This window comes from Ischnura elegans, chromosome 8 (genome assembly GCF_921293095.1).
Source record: "Ischnura elegans chromosome 8, ioIscEleg1.1, whole genome shotgun sequence".
Taxonomy (NCBI): Eukaryota; Metazoa; Arthropoda; class Insecta; order Odonata; family Coenagrionidae; genus Ischnura; species Ischnura elegans.
Window position 1 is genome coordinate 62636132 of NC_060253.1, and position 16152 is coordinate 62652283.

General features: G+C 39.9%; 1 protein-coding gene across 1 annotated transcript in view; it reads left to right on the forward strand.

The window, feature by feature from the left end:
* Nucleotides 1-2532, forward strand: part of LOC124163837 (peroxidase) — a 242856-nt gene extending 240324 nt beyond the window's left edge. The window contains exon 17 of the mRNA XM_046540942.1: nucleotides 30-2532. Within this exon, the coding sequence (XP_046396898.1) occupies nucleotides 30-171 (142 nt within the window). The 3' untranslated portion in view covers nucleotides 172-2532. The remainder of the gene's footprint in view (nucleotides 1-29) is intronic.
* Nucleotides 2533-16152: the final 13620 nt, after the last annotated feature.

A 16152-nucleotide genomic window follows, 5' to 3' on the forward strand; every position in this document is an offset into this window, starting at 1 on the left:
CCGTTCTGCTTTTTTCTCTCCCCTACCAGCAATCCTCGTGTGCCTTGCCGCAGCGGAATCCTGCCTGGCGTTGACCTCACCAAGTGGGCCGAGTTCCCGTCTGTCCCCAGCGGACCCGCCCTCGTAGGCAACATAGCCTCCGGCACCATCTACGACGGAATCGGAAAGTGATCCCCCTGCACTAAAAAAGCCATCCAAGAGTGTGTGCGAATTAAAGAAGAGAGAGAGATAGCGGACTATAAGCAGAGTTTAATCGATAGAGTGTGGCCTATGGGAGGGAGGACAAGAAAGGGATGTGTATTGTGACGTCATTTTATGGAAGGAAGGCTGACGAAAATGGTTTTTGGGTGAGGTTTTTAAAAAAATTTCGAAGAGCATTTCAATTGGAAGGAAGATAGACAACCCATTCTCGATATTCGATCAAACATCACAGAGGTGACGACTTGATAACAAGAAGAAGAATGCCGATCAAAAGAGTCAGGAACTAACATCTTGGCAGCAGATAGAAAGACATGAGAAACGCAAAAGCTTCCTCGAGAGCGTGTCTCCAAAATCCTTTTTTCCCTTTCTGGCAACAAAATCCTGCTCCAAAGTATAAAAAAAACTAGTATTTATTATATTTTTCTAAAAACTTCACTCTAACTTTCGAGGAAGGAAGAAAAGTTTGGACAAATGTTAGTAACGTTATTTCTCCGTGCCAAAATGTTTTGTACTGTGTAATTTTTTATTATTTCCTATTCGAATACAATCACAATCTTCTAGATTCATCTCTAAAAGCGACCCATATTCCTCCTGCTTCATCCTTGAAATTATGCAACTACTCCCGAATTAAGTAACTAAGGGTTACACCACATTTACCTTCCTCGCTATTTTTTTTACGTTCAATCACATCTTCAATGATTACTTCTTCATCGGGTTACACCAAAGCCCTCTACTCTTTTTACAACGACTTGTATCACTAGTTTTGTCTCCAAGAGACACAAATTGTTTGACAAAATAAAACTCAACAGGTTTTTATCTTGAAGCGTAAACGCTTGGGAGGAATTCCCATTCCAAACAAGATATACAAACGTATATAACTCGTTACTTTTTGTAGAGAACAGTCTTAAGATTTTTTTTTCAAATTTTTTTAACAAATAAACACCACAGTAGCTTCCATTTCAAAAATGACAAATTGCGAAAAAGACACTTGTTTGTAGAAAAGGTTAGCATTTTATATAACTCTTTCCCTCGACTCTCCGTGAACCTTACAAGTGTGAATAGGAAAAAACTCGACGTATGACGAAAATAATTATCTGATTATAATGAAACAGTTATTTAAACCGTGACGTCACATTGGCTGACATTCCGGGAACAGGAGAGACGTCATTATTAATGTCAGATACTGTTTACCTTATCACACTCGATTGCGATAACTCATTTGTCATATTCAGGTCCCGAAAACTGCATGAGACACCAATTTTACGATGCAATTCTACCTCTTTTAATCCGATGTGTCCAATGGAATGGCGCAACAATCTCTAAAGCATATCAGATATCAGATCAGAGTGAACATAGTTTCAATATAAATAAGAAATACAGCATATACATTTAATTACCGATCCAGGCCTTATCAAAACCTCTCCCCTTCGCTTTCCCGGGATGGAAACCTGTGTAACGGTACAAAGTTAATTACCCTTTAGCCTTAACAAAGCAGAGGGAAAGGTTACTCACATCACCGTGCGAGTACAAAAATCAAACCACTACGCATACGATAACATACCATTTAACTGCATACAATCTATACTCACTCGATATTATGAAACGGTTTTCTTCTGGATTTTTGTTCATTTTCACGTAGCTATAGTTCTTGATACCTAACTGTCTACCAACTCCCATATCGTATAAACAACGAACATTAATCCTCCGAGACTCAGTAGAAATGGAATGCAAAAAAAATCCTCTCTTCCCCTTTTAGTATATATATATCTAAATATATATTTAAATCACGCATTTAAACTATACACATGTTGCCATATTTTTTCTGCTCACGAATACACGTCGTACATGTTGAGTTATTTTGAATGCATGAGGAAATAAAACCAGTCGTCGATCGCAATCAATATGGCGAGAGACCGATTGCAGTTGACTATAAACACCTAAAATGTCGACCCAAACAAAGTACGGCTATTCATATTTTTTATGAGGGTGGACGTATATTTTGTTGGTTACACACTGGTTACATATTTAACAAAAAATGGTGTAAATATTATGTATCGGTGGAAAAATGACGGAACGGCAGCGACACGACGTGCGTAGCTGCAAGAGGTGAAGATTACGTCAATTTTCTCACTTGTTTATTTTTTTGCATATAGATATTAATATGATTTATTAATTTTATTGATGTAAGGAAGAAATGAAAAGTGAAGAATGAAATTGTACAGAGACATTTCAACTTTATGATGAGATTAAATAAAAACAAAAAACTGTGTAAATATCGCTCTGTGAAAAAAATTAAAATAAATGTGCGCGTTTGCGTGTTCCACAGAATAATTTACGCATTGTATTCTTGTGTTTTTTGACCCTATTCCACCCGTATGAGATACTTATTCATGTAAAACCATTAGCAGAACTTCAAGTTGGTCCTGATAGGTATTAGAAAGTATAGCATGGTATCGCTGTTATACCACCCAAGCAAAAGTATAAAGGTTACATTTAGCAATGAGGGTTCCAGAGAGTTACCATTTTATAAAAAATACCATTTTATATGAAATAAAGTGGATATACCAGGGAGGATTTTCTCACTACACATTTAAAATGATACATGGTAATTTTTTTACTTCTTATTAGCATTAGGTAAAATAATTAACTCTGAAATTAAAAGCAACCATATTCCCCATCGGCTGAAAACTACGCCTGAAAAAAATCCATCACTATGAAAAAATTTTGGAGATATATATTATTGAATTTTTCAGCAATAAAAATAGGTGCATTTACTAGAGAATTCTAAATGCAATTATTATGACATTCATCGTTTGAAATAATTAATAATTGCGAAAAATATTCATTACTATTCATGGACCGCGTATTGTAATTTTTACATTCATACTAATCATTTGAAGTGCTTATCAAACCCTAGATAAAATGATATGTTTTCAGTTGTCGCATATATATACAGAAAAATCCCGAAACAACCTTACAGTGTTGTTACAAGGCTCAAAATTTTCGAAACCTCCTGAACCCCCACTACTGCTAGAGGGTTACTCCCCAGATCCCCCACCTAGGCCCCACCCCTTATCCCTATCCAGAATCTGTCACTGACGCATAGTAATGATAACTTATTTTGCAGCAACATTTTTTCCATTTATTGGTTTGATTCTTACCCCACAATCCTGCTGTTATATTTAACGCAAATGATTCGATTCACTGGTAAGGTCACTGGTAGTGATACAAAAATACTAGGAAAACACCCATAAAAGACGTTTATCTAATTATGTATGTGAAAGAGGGTGTCTGTTTGTCTGTCCGCTATGCGTTTCCTTACGCCTGCAAGGATTGCAACCAAAGTTAGTACATTGGTGCATCTCAGGTTCCCAAACCCCGTAGTGCTACTTTCAGTTGCGTCCGACATGTTCTTTTCATTATTTTATCATTAAAATTTGTTATATTACGACATAAAACTTCTGTGGTTTGTCATCATGCCGGGTAGGCACACCTCTTCACTCCTCCTAGAGGCAGGGGCGGTCTGGGGTGATTGGGGGCCCTCGGCTAGGGCTCACGAAGGGGCCCTCCTTACCGGCTTACGAAGGGGTCCTCCCCCGGAAAATCTGACGGAAATTGCGAGCCCGGAAATGGATTTTGCCGCTATTCTGGCTATTAAAAACTAGATAAAAGTTGCTAAAAAAATCCATTTTGTAATAAAAAATACAATGAAAAGTGGGAATTTCACAGCATGAAAATTTAATAATTTACTATGGTTCCATTATCTGTTTAATGAATTTGTTCCTTGATTCTGCACTGAAATCTGAAAAAACCCTTTATCGATAAAATAACATTTAAGAATAACCCTTTCAAAAAAATCAGGGTTCTCTTTTATCTTCTGACACCTTAACTTTTATTATTTTTTATGCAATCTTCTTACGCTGAGAATGCTGTAAATAAAGCAACAAATGAAAACGTACAATTTTATAATTCCAAAAAATTTTGGTTCAAGTAGTCTGAGCCGTTTTCATTAGATCTTTTATACACGCTTCATGATAGACGCGAGCGTTGTGGGGGCACCCCCTAAGCTCGGGGCCTTCGACGATTGCTGACCAGCCGACCTGGCCAGACCGCCCCTACCTAGAGGGTAAACATGCCTCAAATAATCCTACATTTGCCTATGAATCATCTAGGTACAAACTTTTTTGTTGTGGAATGAGTTCACAAGACGATTTTGGACTACATGCGTATGGACAGAAATAACGATCAATGTTGTGTATAAGCTGATCCCGTGGCCTTTATACGGAAATTGTTTTCTCAATTGTTTGCTGTTAAGCGTGCCTGCTAAAAATTCTGCTATTTGACCATGCAATCCAAGTTCCAAGTTTCCCGATCAATTCCGGGTGGCCTGCTAATTTATTTGTAAATTTTTTGATTCCATAGAAAACTTAAACTGTTTGATAAGGCTACGTGAATAATCAACTTCATTCCTCAAAATCCAGAGTTTCCTATAAAACGGGACTTATTTCCATATGGAAACCTACATAGTAGATACCTATCAGGGGTGCCGACTTACAAAAAAATATTGGGGGGGCCCAAACCGGGGATCTTGCCCCGGGAAATTTTATAAGTAGTGAGTTTAAAATTTTTTAAGCCTTTTAAAACAGTCATATGACCAACATTAGCACTCTGATAACTCGAATCTCGATATCTGGACACCCCGGGGAAAATCGACAAGCCTGACACATTCTTTCCTCCTACCCATAACGAATTTTTGAGGGGGCTCGGGCCCCCTCAGGCCCCATGGAGTCGGCGCCACTGGTACCTATTATGACACCTTCTTTCCCCGTGGATCTATGGTGATTATCAAGGTCAAGGTGGCATATGCAACCCAAAATGCACTACCGGATTGCAGCGTGTCCAGTACACACTAGCCCAGCACTACAGTTCAAAGCTCTAGCAGAACTCCGAATACTAGTGCTTTATGAATGATAAATGCAGGAAAATAGATAAAACCACAAGCAATAAATCTTTGTGACAGGTAAATAATGTATCTTTAAGTAAAAGTTCTAAGTTGATTTCACCATAGATTTTATAACACTGAAAAACTATTTTTTATTGCGAGTTTATATACTCCATGCATAGCAAACAAAAACTTCTGCAGAAAAAAAATATGAGTATCTCTTTTATTGAATAATTTATCAGGTTTCATTTCTTATTCTACTATTGTTTTATTAGAGGCCTCGGTTTTCGAGTTCCAAATTTACGTAAAACTATAGGAGTGACTTTTAGGGGGCTTTAGGGTGGGAAAACGACTTTCTTAGGCAATTTCCGACGTTTGTTGACTGGACTACCAATGCAGATCGTAACCTCGGCGACGAGAGGCGATCGAGATTGTCAGGGCACTTCATGAACAAGGGCGTACCTAGGATCATAACTAAGGGGGGGGGGGGGGCAAGCCATGGCCTAGGAGGGCAAGATATGGTCTAGGGAGGAGGGGGGGGGGGGGGGAAGCCAAGTTGTGACATTTGAAAAAAAAAATTCATTTTAGTTCCACATCTTATACTAATACATATCATTTTTCGTGGGTTTGAAGAAAATTTGTTGAATAGGTATGTACTTTCATTTCAATTCAGTGCCGATTTTGTTTAAAGACTTGCAATTTTTGCTTCTAGGGAGGGGGGGCAGCTGCCCCTCGCTAGGTACGCCCATGTTCATGAATATTAGATTAATACTGCAAGGACCCTTTCACACACATTGAATTTGGAGGGCCAATAAAATACCGGCAGATATTTTACCAGCGAAACGCTGCTTGCACACATACGCCGGATTTTAATCAGCCAAATGATCACTTGCTTGGCTGTTGTGTCGGTGTCCGTGATACACAGTGGCAATAGGCGGCTGCTAACCAGCTTTTTATCGGTCCTTACCGGTGTGTGGTCTGTCAGAGTGCAAGCTTCCATGCCCCCACATTGTTGACCATTGGAGTATGGACGGCCGATACATTACCGGCTGTCTACAGTCAGTCGAAATCAAATAAAATCAGTGTGCATGCAAGGGGGCAGATTTTGTTTGATTTGACACTCAAGGGGCTAAGCCTGAAAATCACTAACATTTTTTCCGTCCCTCAGAGTGATGACTCCAGCGATAACTTTTCAGAGACAGAAAAAGTGATCGCTGAGCCCATTATTTTCTGAATCACATGATAACTCAACCAGGGCACATTTAAGGGGGGGGGGAATTTCACAGGACTCCAAATATTATCAAAAAATGTTATTTTCATTTGTTTAATAGTTTTGAATCCTCAATTTAAACTTCATTTGAAAAAGGCCAGATTGGCACCCATGCGATGCCACTCCAAGTGACGTCACAGGGACCTACTTTCTGTATGAGTAGATAGGAGTTTTACATCGTCTGAGATTACCAATGCATGCATGAGGCAAAGAGCTCAGGGAAACGTCTCTTAATAATCACCTATTAAAACTGCCTATGGTCAGAAATTTTCCTTCGTTTGATAGGGTAATAATAATCCTTATTTAAGCCAAGCGCTACCTGCTAGCAGAGTACTCTGCTACCTGGTAGCATCCTATGTCATATCAGCGCTCAAAGCCACGCCCCAAGGTCACCTCACTTGCAGCAGCGGGAACCAGAAGGACGTTACGTGGGGTTTTCCCAGCATTCATACTTAGCCGTTGCATTTTCGCGCACTTGAAAATTTTCACTTTTCATTTAATCGCAAAAAATAGATATCGTCACTTAAAAATCTAATAGCGTGAAGTATGTACTCCAGGACTATTTATCTTTCAATTTAGGCAATAAAAATATAATAGGAAACCACCCTATTATGCTGAATGAGTTTAATACTGAATCCACCCCTGCATTCAGCTGCCCCTTCTTCCATTACTTCTTCCGTCGCTTTCTGTATTTTGAACTGCCCTTCCATTGAAACAAAAGTGGCATCACAACCGCTGTTAGTGGAGGTGCATACTGAATGGCTGAAAGACAGTACATATCATTGAGATTTCAACAGCAGAAAAAGGCATGTATCAATGATGAAAAAAGGGATGGGATTCCCATCCCTGGAGCTGTCGCGAATATGATCACATTATTAGGCTTGAAAAAGAAATAATAAATACATATGACAGAGCATCACTACATGTTGCGGCCATGCCCTCACATGTAATTCATTGAATTAATAATGACTACGATACCTTTTTTTACCTGATATTGGGGGAGACTGGGCTCCATGCCCCCACTCCCCATGTACACAACCATGGATTAACAATCCTTTTGCCTGTGGCCTTTGAAGCAGGGGCGGATTCAGCTTCAAATTTGGGGGAGGTCATGACCTGGGTCCGGGGAGTATGAAACACCCTTGAAGGTTCCTTACTATCTCACTCAAACTCATTGATTGGAAAGATATTTGTTCTTCTATTTGTTAGGGCGTTCTCTCATGAATAATTTTTTTATAAACTCATTTTTTACGAAATTTTGAGACTAAATTTTTAATTTTATTCCAAACAACAGATGAAATTGAACAATTTTAGACATTCAAGGATACAAAAACTATTAACTCTTTGCTGTCCAATGTTGAGGCTGGCTCGACAAGTCTAGTGCTACGAGCACTATAGGCTTGTCTTAGCATCAGGTCTAACTTCGAGTTGAGCTAGACATCACAAGATGAAGCGATTTATACAAGGGCAAATTACACCACCAAGTTAGATCTGATGCTTCAACAAGCCTATTGCTCATAGCACTAGACTTGTCAAGCTAGCCTTGACGTTGAACCGCAAAGGGTTAAACTAATAACAATTTTATAACATTTGGGGAAGGTCATGATCCATGTAAACCCCCCTCTAAATTCGCCCCAATTCTAAAGTGGATTGAAATGCACTACAATTTACTGCCCACAATCACATGGTGAACCCTGGATAGTGCCACCAGTTGGAATAAAACATACATTGCACCCCAGAAGTTGGTCTCAAACCTGGTCCTCCGACTATGGCAAAAGTGCTTTTGGCATAGTCCAGGCTCATCCCAAACTAAGCCTGCAGCCTTACATACATTCACAAGCCCTTTCCCAGTGTTGCCTCAGACAGAGGATATATTTGATTAGTTCAAACAAAGACTTTTCCTGCTATTTGAACCCAGAATCCTACAAGCAGTTGCCAAATGTTCTACCAACTACGCCAACATGCTTAACAAGCCAAAGAAAAAAAATACATATATCAAAGTCTCTTTGATAAATTAATGCCAAAAACCATTATAAATATGTATGTAAAATTACATATTTAAATTACTTCTGTTATAGAAATAATAGAAATCAAATTCCTGATAAGAATTAGCTGGTTTTTCCTGCAAAATCTTGCAACATACTGTTGAATTAGACAATAGTGTTAAATCCTTACATCCGTCACTCACAATCAGTGTTTCTACCCAAAGGTTGGTTTTGATAAGTGAAGGTAGAGCAAACTACACCACAGGCATGTAGCAAATTTACAGAATTAAAACTTGTCTTGCATGTTATGTTGCATGGAGGCCCACGGGGGTCTACGCTTAGTTCATTGTGGGTTTCAAAGATTCACAATGAACAATCATTAAAAATTACCAAGAAAAGAGGTCACAATTCTAAGGAAGCACTTACCTACAGTATGGTAGTCTTATAATGTCATCCAATTTATTTTTCATAGCATTAAATTATTTAGAGATTTGAGAACATATATCCTAATATTTAAAGGTAGGTGGATACAAACTTGAAGAGGTAACATGCATTATTTACTTATTCAATGCAGGAGTAAAATTGCCAAAATAGCAGGAAGAGGGTGGAAGAGGAGATTTTTTTCATAGAAATATAAGGGTGCTTATCCCCACCAATGGGATGGCACATTTTCCCTAAATTCAACAATTCTCACCCCTCCCTAGTATATAGGATGTATTTTAAAAATTCACTCCAAACCCCAATGTTTGCATTCCCCTAAAAATAATATTTTATGGCAAAATACACACCATATATGTATGTGTATCATATGCAGGGATGCCGACTTACAAAAAATATTGGGGGGACCCAAACCGGGGATCTTGCCCCAGGAAAGTTTATAAGTAGTGAGTTTTAAGTTTTTCAAGCATTTTAGAAAAGTCATATGATCAACAATAGAACCCTGATAACTCGTATCTCGATTACTGGACACTACGGGGAAAATCGACAAGCCTGACACATTTTTTCCTCACACCAATAACGAATTTTTGAGGGGGCTCGGGCCCCCTCAGGCCCCATGGAGTCGGCGCCGCTGATCATATGCACATGCCCAGTTGGCGGCCTTCCAGAAAAGATAATAGAAACTTTGAGTTAAACTGTTTAAAAAAGACTATAAAGATGAATAACTTTAATTGAGATATCAATTACCTGATCAGGAGCCCATGGAATAGGATTCTTAATGGATCACTATCTAAATCTGCACTGATGAATGGTCCACCATTCCAACAAGCCAGGCTTCACCAATCTCACACCTCCTTACAAGGCTTTTCAATGGTCACTTCAAACTATAACATCAGTAGCCTTGAGAATGGGTGATGTGTTGGAGCCCAAAACATTGGCTGCATTCAATTTTTCTCCATGGTGGTGAGCTCAGAAAAAGTTCATACATGGTAAGAAATTGTTGCCAAATAGTCTGATACTGGATTTAGACCAATAGGGGCAGTAATCTGGATATTCATCAACATATACATGTTACTTCGAAAGCCATTCCAATGGCCTAGCGGCAAGAGGTGTTTAGTTAGCAGCTGTTTACTTGTAAGAGAATAAAAAGAGAAGAGAAAATGTAAATGTGCCTTTGAGGGATTTGACTGCCTAAGTCTAACTCTACCAATTCGATCGATAGATTTTTCTTCATAGGAAAATCTAATAGAATTGGTAGAATATTAATTGCGTATGCTTGGTTTTGCTAATAGTAGGGCCCGCCCACCTTGTGATGGTGCGGGACTCCTCGTCCCTCCCTTCCTTTCCTATCCTTTCCCTGGAGGTATCGTCGGGCTCTCATCGCGGCGATGCCTCCATTCCTTTTTCCTTCCTCTGTTCTCCCCCTCTTGAGAGGCACGGGCATATAAGTCACTGACTTGGTTCCCGGTCCTCGAGAGTGTAACCTTTGCGGGGCCCGCCCTGGGACCCCCGAATCCATTGCCTAAGTCTAATCTAGCTTCCATGGAAGATTTGAAGGATTTTCCTTCATGATAGAAAAAGCTGCCCCTTCCGTAGATACATCATATGGTTTTGCTAGTAGAGGCCCATATCGCCCCAATGACAGCATAGGATTTCCATATCCCCTCCCTTCCAACCCTATCCTCGAGGATCACCTCGGAGGCGTCGGAGGGCTCCCTATCACGACAGCATTTTCTTCCTCTTATTCCTTCCTCTCCATACCCCTCCCCAGGATTACTAGGTATGTAAGTTAAGCTACTTGGCTCCTAGCCGTGGTAAGTTGTATCCTTCTAAGGGCCCTTGTCCGCTGCCGAAGTCTAGCCTTTTATTTATTAAAGTTGTTTATTTATTCAGGAAAAACTATTCTTATACCTATTCATTTGGCAAAATATTTCTCTTAATTTATCATTTCTGCTGAAACTGGATAGATGAGGTTTGAAGATGATTGACAATTAAAATTTGAGGATCGAGAATAGTCTCTCATATTAGAAATTTACACAAGATTGGATAATATTAACTACCACTGCCAGTCCCCAAGAGTTTGAAATTTTTTTGAAAAGTTAGGTGCATTTGGGAAAAAATGTCTACAAATATCAAGCCATAATAACTACAGTTTTTTCGGTAAAAACCAATGTTGATTACATATTTCAGATTTATAAAAAATTTACAGCTTATTCAACAGTGTAAGCAATGATTTCCCAATGTGTAGAGATTGGAAAAAAATTACTAGTGCATTCAGGGAACTTGCACACCACCCAAGTCATATTCTTCCTTTCTATAGCTTTTCTGCACTCATTATCAAACCATTCTTCATTCCTTTTTCTCTTTCTTTCTCCTATGGTCTCCTTCGCAGCCTCTTCCATAGCCTTCTTTATATTCAGCCATTTTCTCTCTACCGAGTCATTTACACTCAGGTTCTCTGCTCCTTCTTCTAGTTTCTTACCCAGGATTTCCTGATATTGGGCAACAGCTGCTGGTTGTCTGAACTTTTGCACTCTCCACTGTATCCTCTTGGGTCCTTTAATACGTCCCACATTCGCAATTCTTTCCCTGAGCTTGGCCTTTGCCAAATAATGGTCTGAATCACAGTTTGGGCCTCTTGCAGACCTTATGTCAATGACTGAAGATGCATGTCTTCTGGAAACCAGAACGTGATCAATTTGGTTGACCACTCCTGTACCGGCCATTTTCCATGTTCCCTTATGAATATCTTTGTGAGCAAAACAGGTACTTTTGATTATTAGCCCTTTAGCTTCTTCCAGCTGGCTTAGCATCATTCCGTTTCCATTTGTTTCAGTATGTAAAGAGTGTTTTCCAGCTACATGCTGCAAGAAGTCCTCTCTTCCGATTTTTGCATTGAAATCTCCAAGGAGAATCAACATATCATATTTAGGTATCTTGCTGCATTCTCTATCCAGTTGATCATAGAAAGCATTCCTCTCATCATCATTTGCATCTTCTGTGGGTGCATAAGCTGAGATGATAAAACTGAGATTCTAAAACATCCTTTGAGCCTTATCTTACACATTCTATCCCCCAGAGGTTCATACCCTAAGCAGCTTTGCTTCATTTTGTTATTAAGGATAAACCCTGTTCCACATTGTCCAGTTCTCAGTTTAGGCTCACTATAGAACATTGAGTAGTCCTTTTTATCCACTCTTCCATTTCCGTTCCATCTTATTTCTTGTAACGCCACTACATCTATCCCATATTTCAATACATCTTCAGCGATCTCTGCCATTTTTCCAGCCTTCAACATGGTCCTTACATTCCATGTAGCTAAGGTCAATGCTGTATTCCGTTTTCGAGTTCCTGATTGTTTACCAGTGTCATTATCCTTAAATCCGTCCGTATTCCGAGGCTTCTTTATGGGTTTCGTAACAGAACATTTTTTTTTACGGTGTGGGATTGTTAGCCCCACGCCCAACCTGGAGGACCAGGGTATCTCTTTTGGTCGGGCCTGTCCCCTTTGACCTGTCCGCCTTGGGTGGCCCAACCAGGAGCTTTTGCTCCCGCCGGCATAGCTCTCAGGTTCACTTAGGCACGCAAGCCCCCTCATCACGACAAGATAGAGATACTAGCGAGGGGGGTGATTTCACTGATACCTATTCCTTAACTGGTTGAGGGAAATTCTTCCTCAATACGAGTCCCTTGAAAGTTTTCTTTACTCCCCTGTACGAAGCTTTTTCGCGTCGACCGAAGGCAGTGGTTCCCTCCCAAACCATTTTTGGACCCAACTCAGTGGGGTGCCGATCCCTTTCCTCGGCCTCTGTCCCAGACCCCTAGAAGGATTAAAAGCCCCTTCCTAGGACGAGTCCGCGGTCAACTGGCTAAAATATTAGTGCAAAATATATGCAAATATTTGTTGTTCGCATCGATTTTTTACACTCAAAATGAATTTTGTGTTTTTTTCTGAGCGTGCAGAAATTTTAAACGAAGTTCTAACGTTGATATAGACGGATTTAGTATATTTACTAGTTGGTCTATAACTCCGTTGATATTAACGTTAGAATTTTGTTTGAAATTTCCATGTGGTCAGCAAAAAAAGATGAATTCATTTATAGCAATAGATATGAAAAGTAAGCAACAAATATAGTTTTGGACAACACACTGCAAATAACAGTAGTTGACTGCATGGAGGGGATAAGAAAGGGTCGACCTGAGCGGCCGAAGATGGGACTGGGCTCGCGCTAAGGCGGATCAGGAGAGGCAACTGCGTCCGTGGGTCTATCGTGTCCGCCACGGTCACCTTTTTCGACCTGTGCTGCACAGGCGTGGCATTCGTTGCTTAGGTTAGGAAAAATAACGCCGCACAGGTGTGGCATTCGTTGTATATGGAAGAAAATCCTCGCCGCACAGGTGTGGCATTTGGCGCGAAAGGGTTAAACTCCAAATATCTCAGCAGGTCAAACTTCAATAGGGTAGTTTCCCTCATCAAAGAAAATGAAAGGCATTGATTGGTTTTAGAAACCCGAATTTAGACAAATGTTAATGGTCAATTTTAACCTCATTAGAAAAAGGCCAGATTGGTGCCCATGGAATGCCAATTCACATGACGTCACAGGGACTTAGATGCTATATGAGTAGTCAGGAGTTTTACATCGTCTGAGATTACCAGGGCCCCAAGGCGGCACAGAGCTCAGGGAAACATCTCTTAATAATCACCTATGTATTATAATTGCCTATGGTAGGAAAGTTTCCTTCGTTTGATAGGGTATTAATAATCCTTATTTAAGCCAAGTGCTACCTGCTAGCAGGGTACTCAGTTACCTGCTGCATCGTGGCGGAGTTCATAGCCTCGCTCGAAGGTGTTCTCACTCAGCAGCAGCCAGAACCAGAATGACATCACATGGGCTTTTCCCAGCATTCATACTTAGCCATCGCATTTTCACGCACTGGAAAATTTTCACTTTTCATTTTATTGCGAGAAATAGATATTGTCATTTAAAAATCTAAAAGCGTGAAATACTTTCTCCAGGAGTAATAATCTTTTGATTTGGGGAGTAAAATATGTAGGAACCACCCTATTCAAAAGGAGTCACCTTGAAATTGACTAATTTCTTCCCAAAAGATGAATTTCAGGTATCGAAAGGCAAGCAAATCAATTTAGATCGACTCCTCCACCACCTTAAAGGTGCGTATCATGAAAAGCACTAAAATCAGAAATCGGGTTTCAAAATAAAGAATGTGTGTGGTGAAAAACTGCATAAGAAAAGTAGAAAGAGGCTTCCAGATCAGGGCTAGGGAACACAAAAGGTTTTCATGAAAAGTGATCAGTTATCCCTACTTTTGAAATACTTAATGGAAGAGGGACTTTTGCCCGACTATGTAGCAGAGGTTTTGCATATGGAGCAGAACGTGGAGAAATTGAATGTGCTCAAGAAGCTGAAGATTTTTCAATGCTGAAACTCTATTCCTAATGACCGCATATTTTTTTAACTCTTCACCAATCTCTTTTTTATTCCTAATCATGAGTGTGGGCAGAGTAAAAATAGAGTCGTTCATTCAGACCCTTATATCACTATTCATTTAAAGAATTCTATAGATAGTTAGAGAGGATATATCTTAGCATATATATATCCTTTCTAACTGAAAACTCAAGAGAGTTGCTGCCCACTTTTCATGAGTGAGTGACTTCATCAGAGCTGCCATTTGTTTGGGGAGAGCTTAGAATGTCATCAAGGAGAACAACTGATGGGGGGAAGGAATCCCTCACAAAATTCGAAATAACAACAAACCATGCGAGGTGGATGAATTTGCCGAGGTGTAGCTAAGAAGCGGTGATCTAATTAGCAGGAGTTAGACACCATCAAGTTTGATTTTTTGCAGTGCATGCCTAAAGAAGTAGGTGAAAGATAGAAAAACAGAAAAATAAAGTTCTCACTATTTTTCAAACTCTATCAAAATCAAAAATTAAATAAAATTAGTACATGAGCCCATCTGATGGTGGTAGCATCAAGGCATATTTTTTGTAAAAAGTGGAGGAACCAGGCATTGGCATTACCCTCCTCTCCACTTAAGGTAACAGGGGGGACCATTTCTTAGTGAGCCATCCAACAGAAGAAATGTAGCACTTGAAGTGCCCTCCACAATGCAGCCAAGCAAGGGTCATGCTGTCTCTGAAAAACCTTAGCCACTGGCAGGAGTTGAACCACCTCCCACAGGTTGAGAAGCTAGCACTTGCAACCACGTCACCCCTATCACCATGATGTGTGGAATATTGCCAGTGGCAGTCATCGTCCGAAGCCCATTTAAGGAAATTGCTATTGTCAACCTCGGTCACCTCTCCACAACTGAGAATGGACACTAATTTATATAGGTGTCACTTGTGGCGAAGCCAGGATTTTGAAATGGGGGGTTTACTGGCAACTTCAGGGTGCACGGAAAGCACCACAGGGCGAAGAGGAGTCAAGGGTTCTCTCCCGGAAAATTGTGGGACTTTTGATGTTGAAAACGTGATTTTTAGGACTCAAAAATACCAGTATTTACAAACATAAAGTAAAGGCAGTGCTTTTATAGGCTCAATGGGGGGTTGTAACCCATGGCTACACCACTGGGTTACTACAACTATTGGATGGAAGCTTATATGCTTCTTATATGGTCTTTGACGCTTGACAAAATGCTGGTGAAGGAGCTTGAAGGCCAATTGGAATGCCACTCCAGCTGCTCTCCAGCCAAGGGTGGAATTTCTAATCAGTGCTACTTCAAGAAGTTGGCTGGAGCAAATAATAGGATAGCCAGCTAGTACCTGCCAAGCACGTCCAATGCCGGGTCTACACTAGTAACTTAAGTGACTACTTAAGTTGGCTCTGTATTTAAGTTGGTAGTGTAGGTGTCACCAGCTTCATTTAAGTACACCTCCACTTAAGTCATCTTAGAACCCAACTTAAATTGCGTAGGCAACTGTTTCCGCACGGTTGAAGCTCTTCATGTGTTGTAAATGGCACATAAATACCCATCTCACATCATCCCGTTGATTATGTTCTAAGTTGTGCTGTATTGTATGATGTGGTTATTGAGCGTTCTATTTCGTTAGTTAATTTCTAGTGTTGGGGATATTAATTCGACGAATTTATTTTGTAGTGTTTCTCATCTTATTGTTGGTTTTATTTCTGTGAAAACTAATTGCTATGCCTGTTGCTCACGGTGAAACTCGATTTATAAAACTTAGAAACGTTTTAAGGAATTTTAAGACTGACAATGAGACGACGGCAGAGGATCCGGTAAAACAGTTTATTTTCCATGGTGTCATAATCGAAAATAACGTAAACGAATGC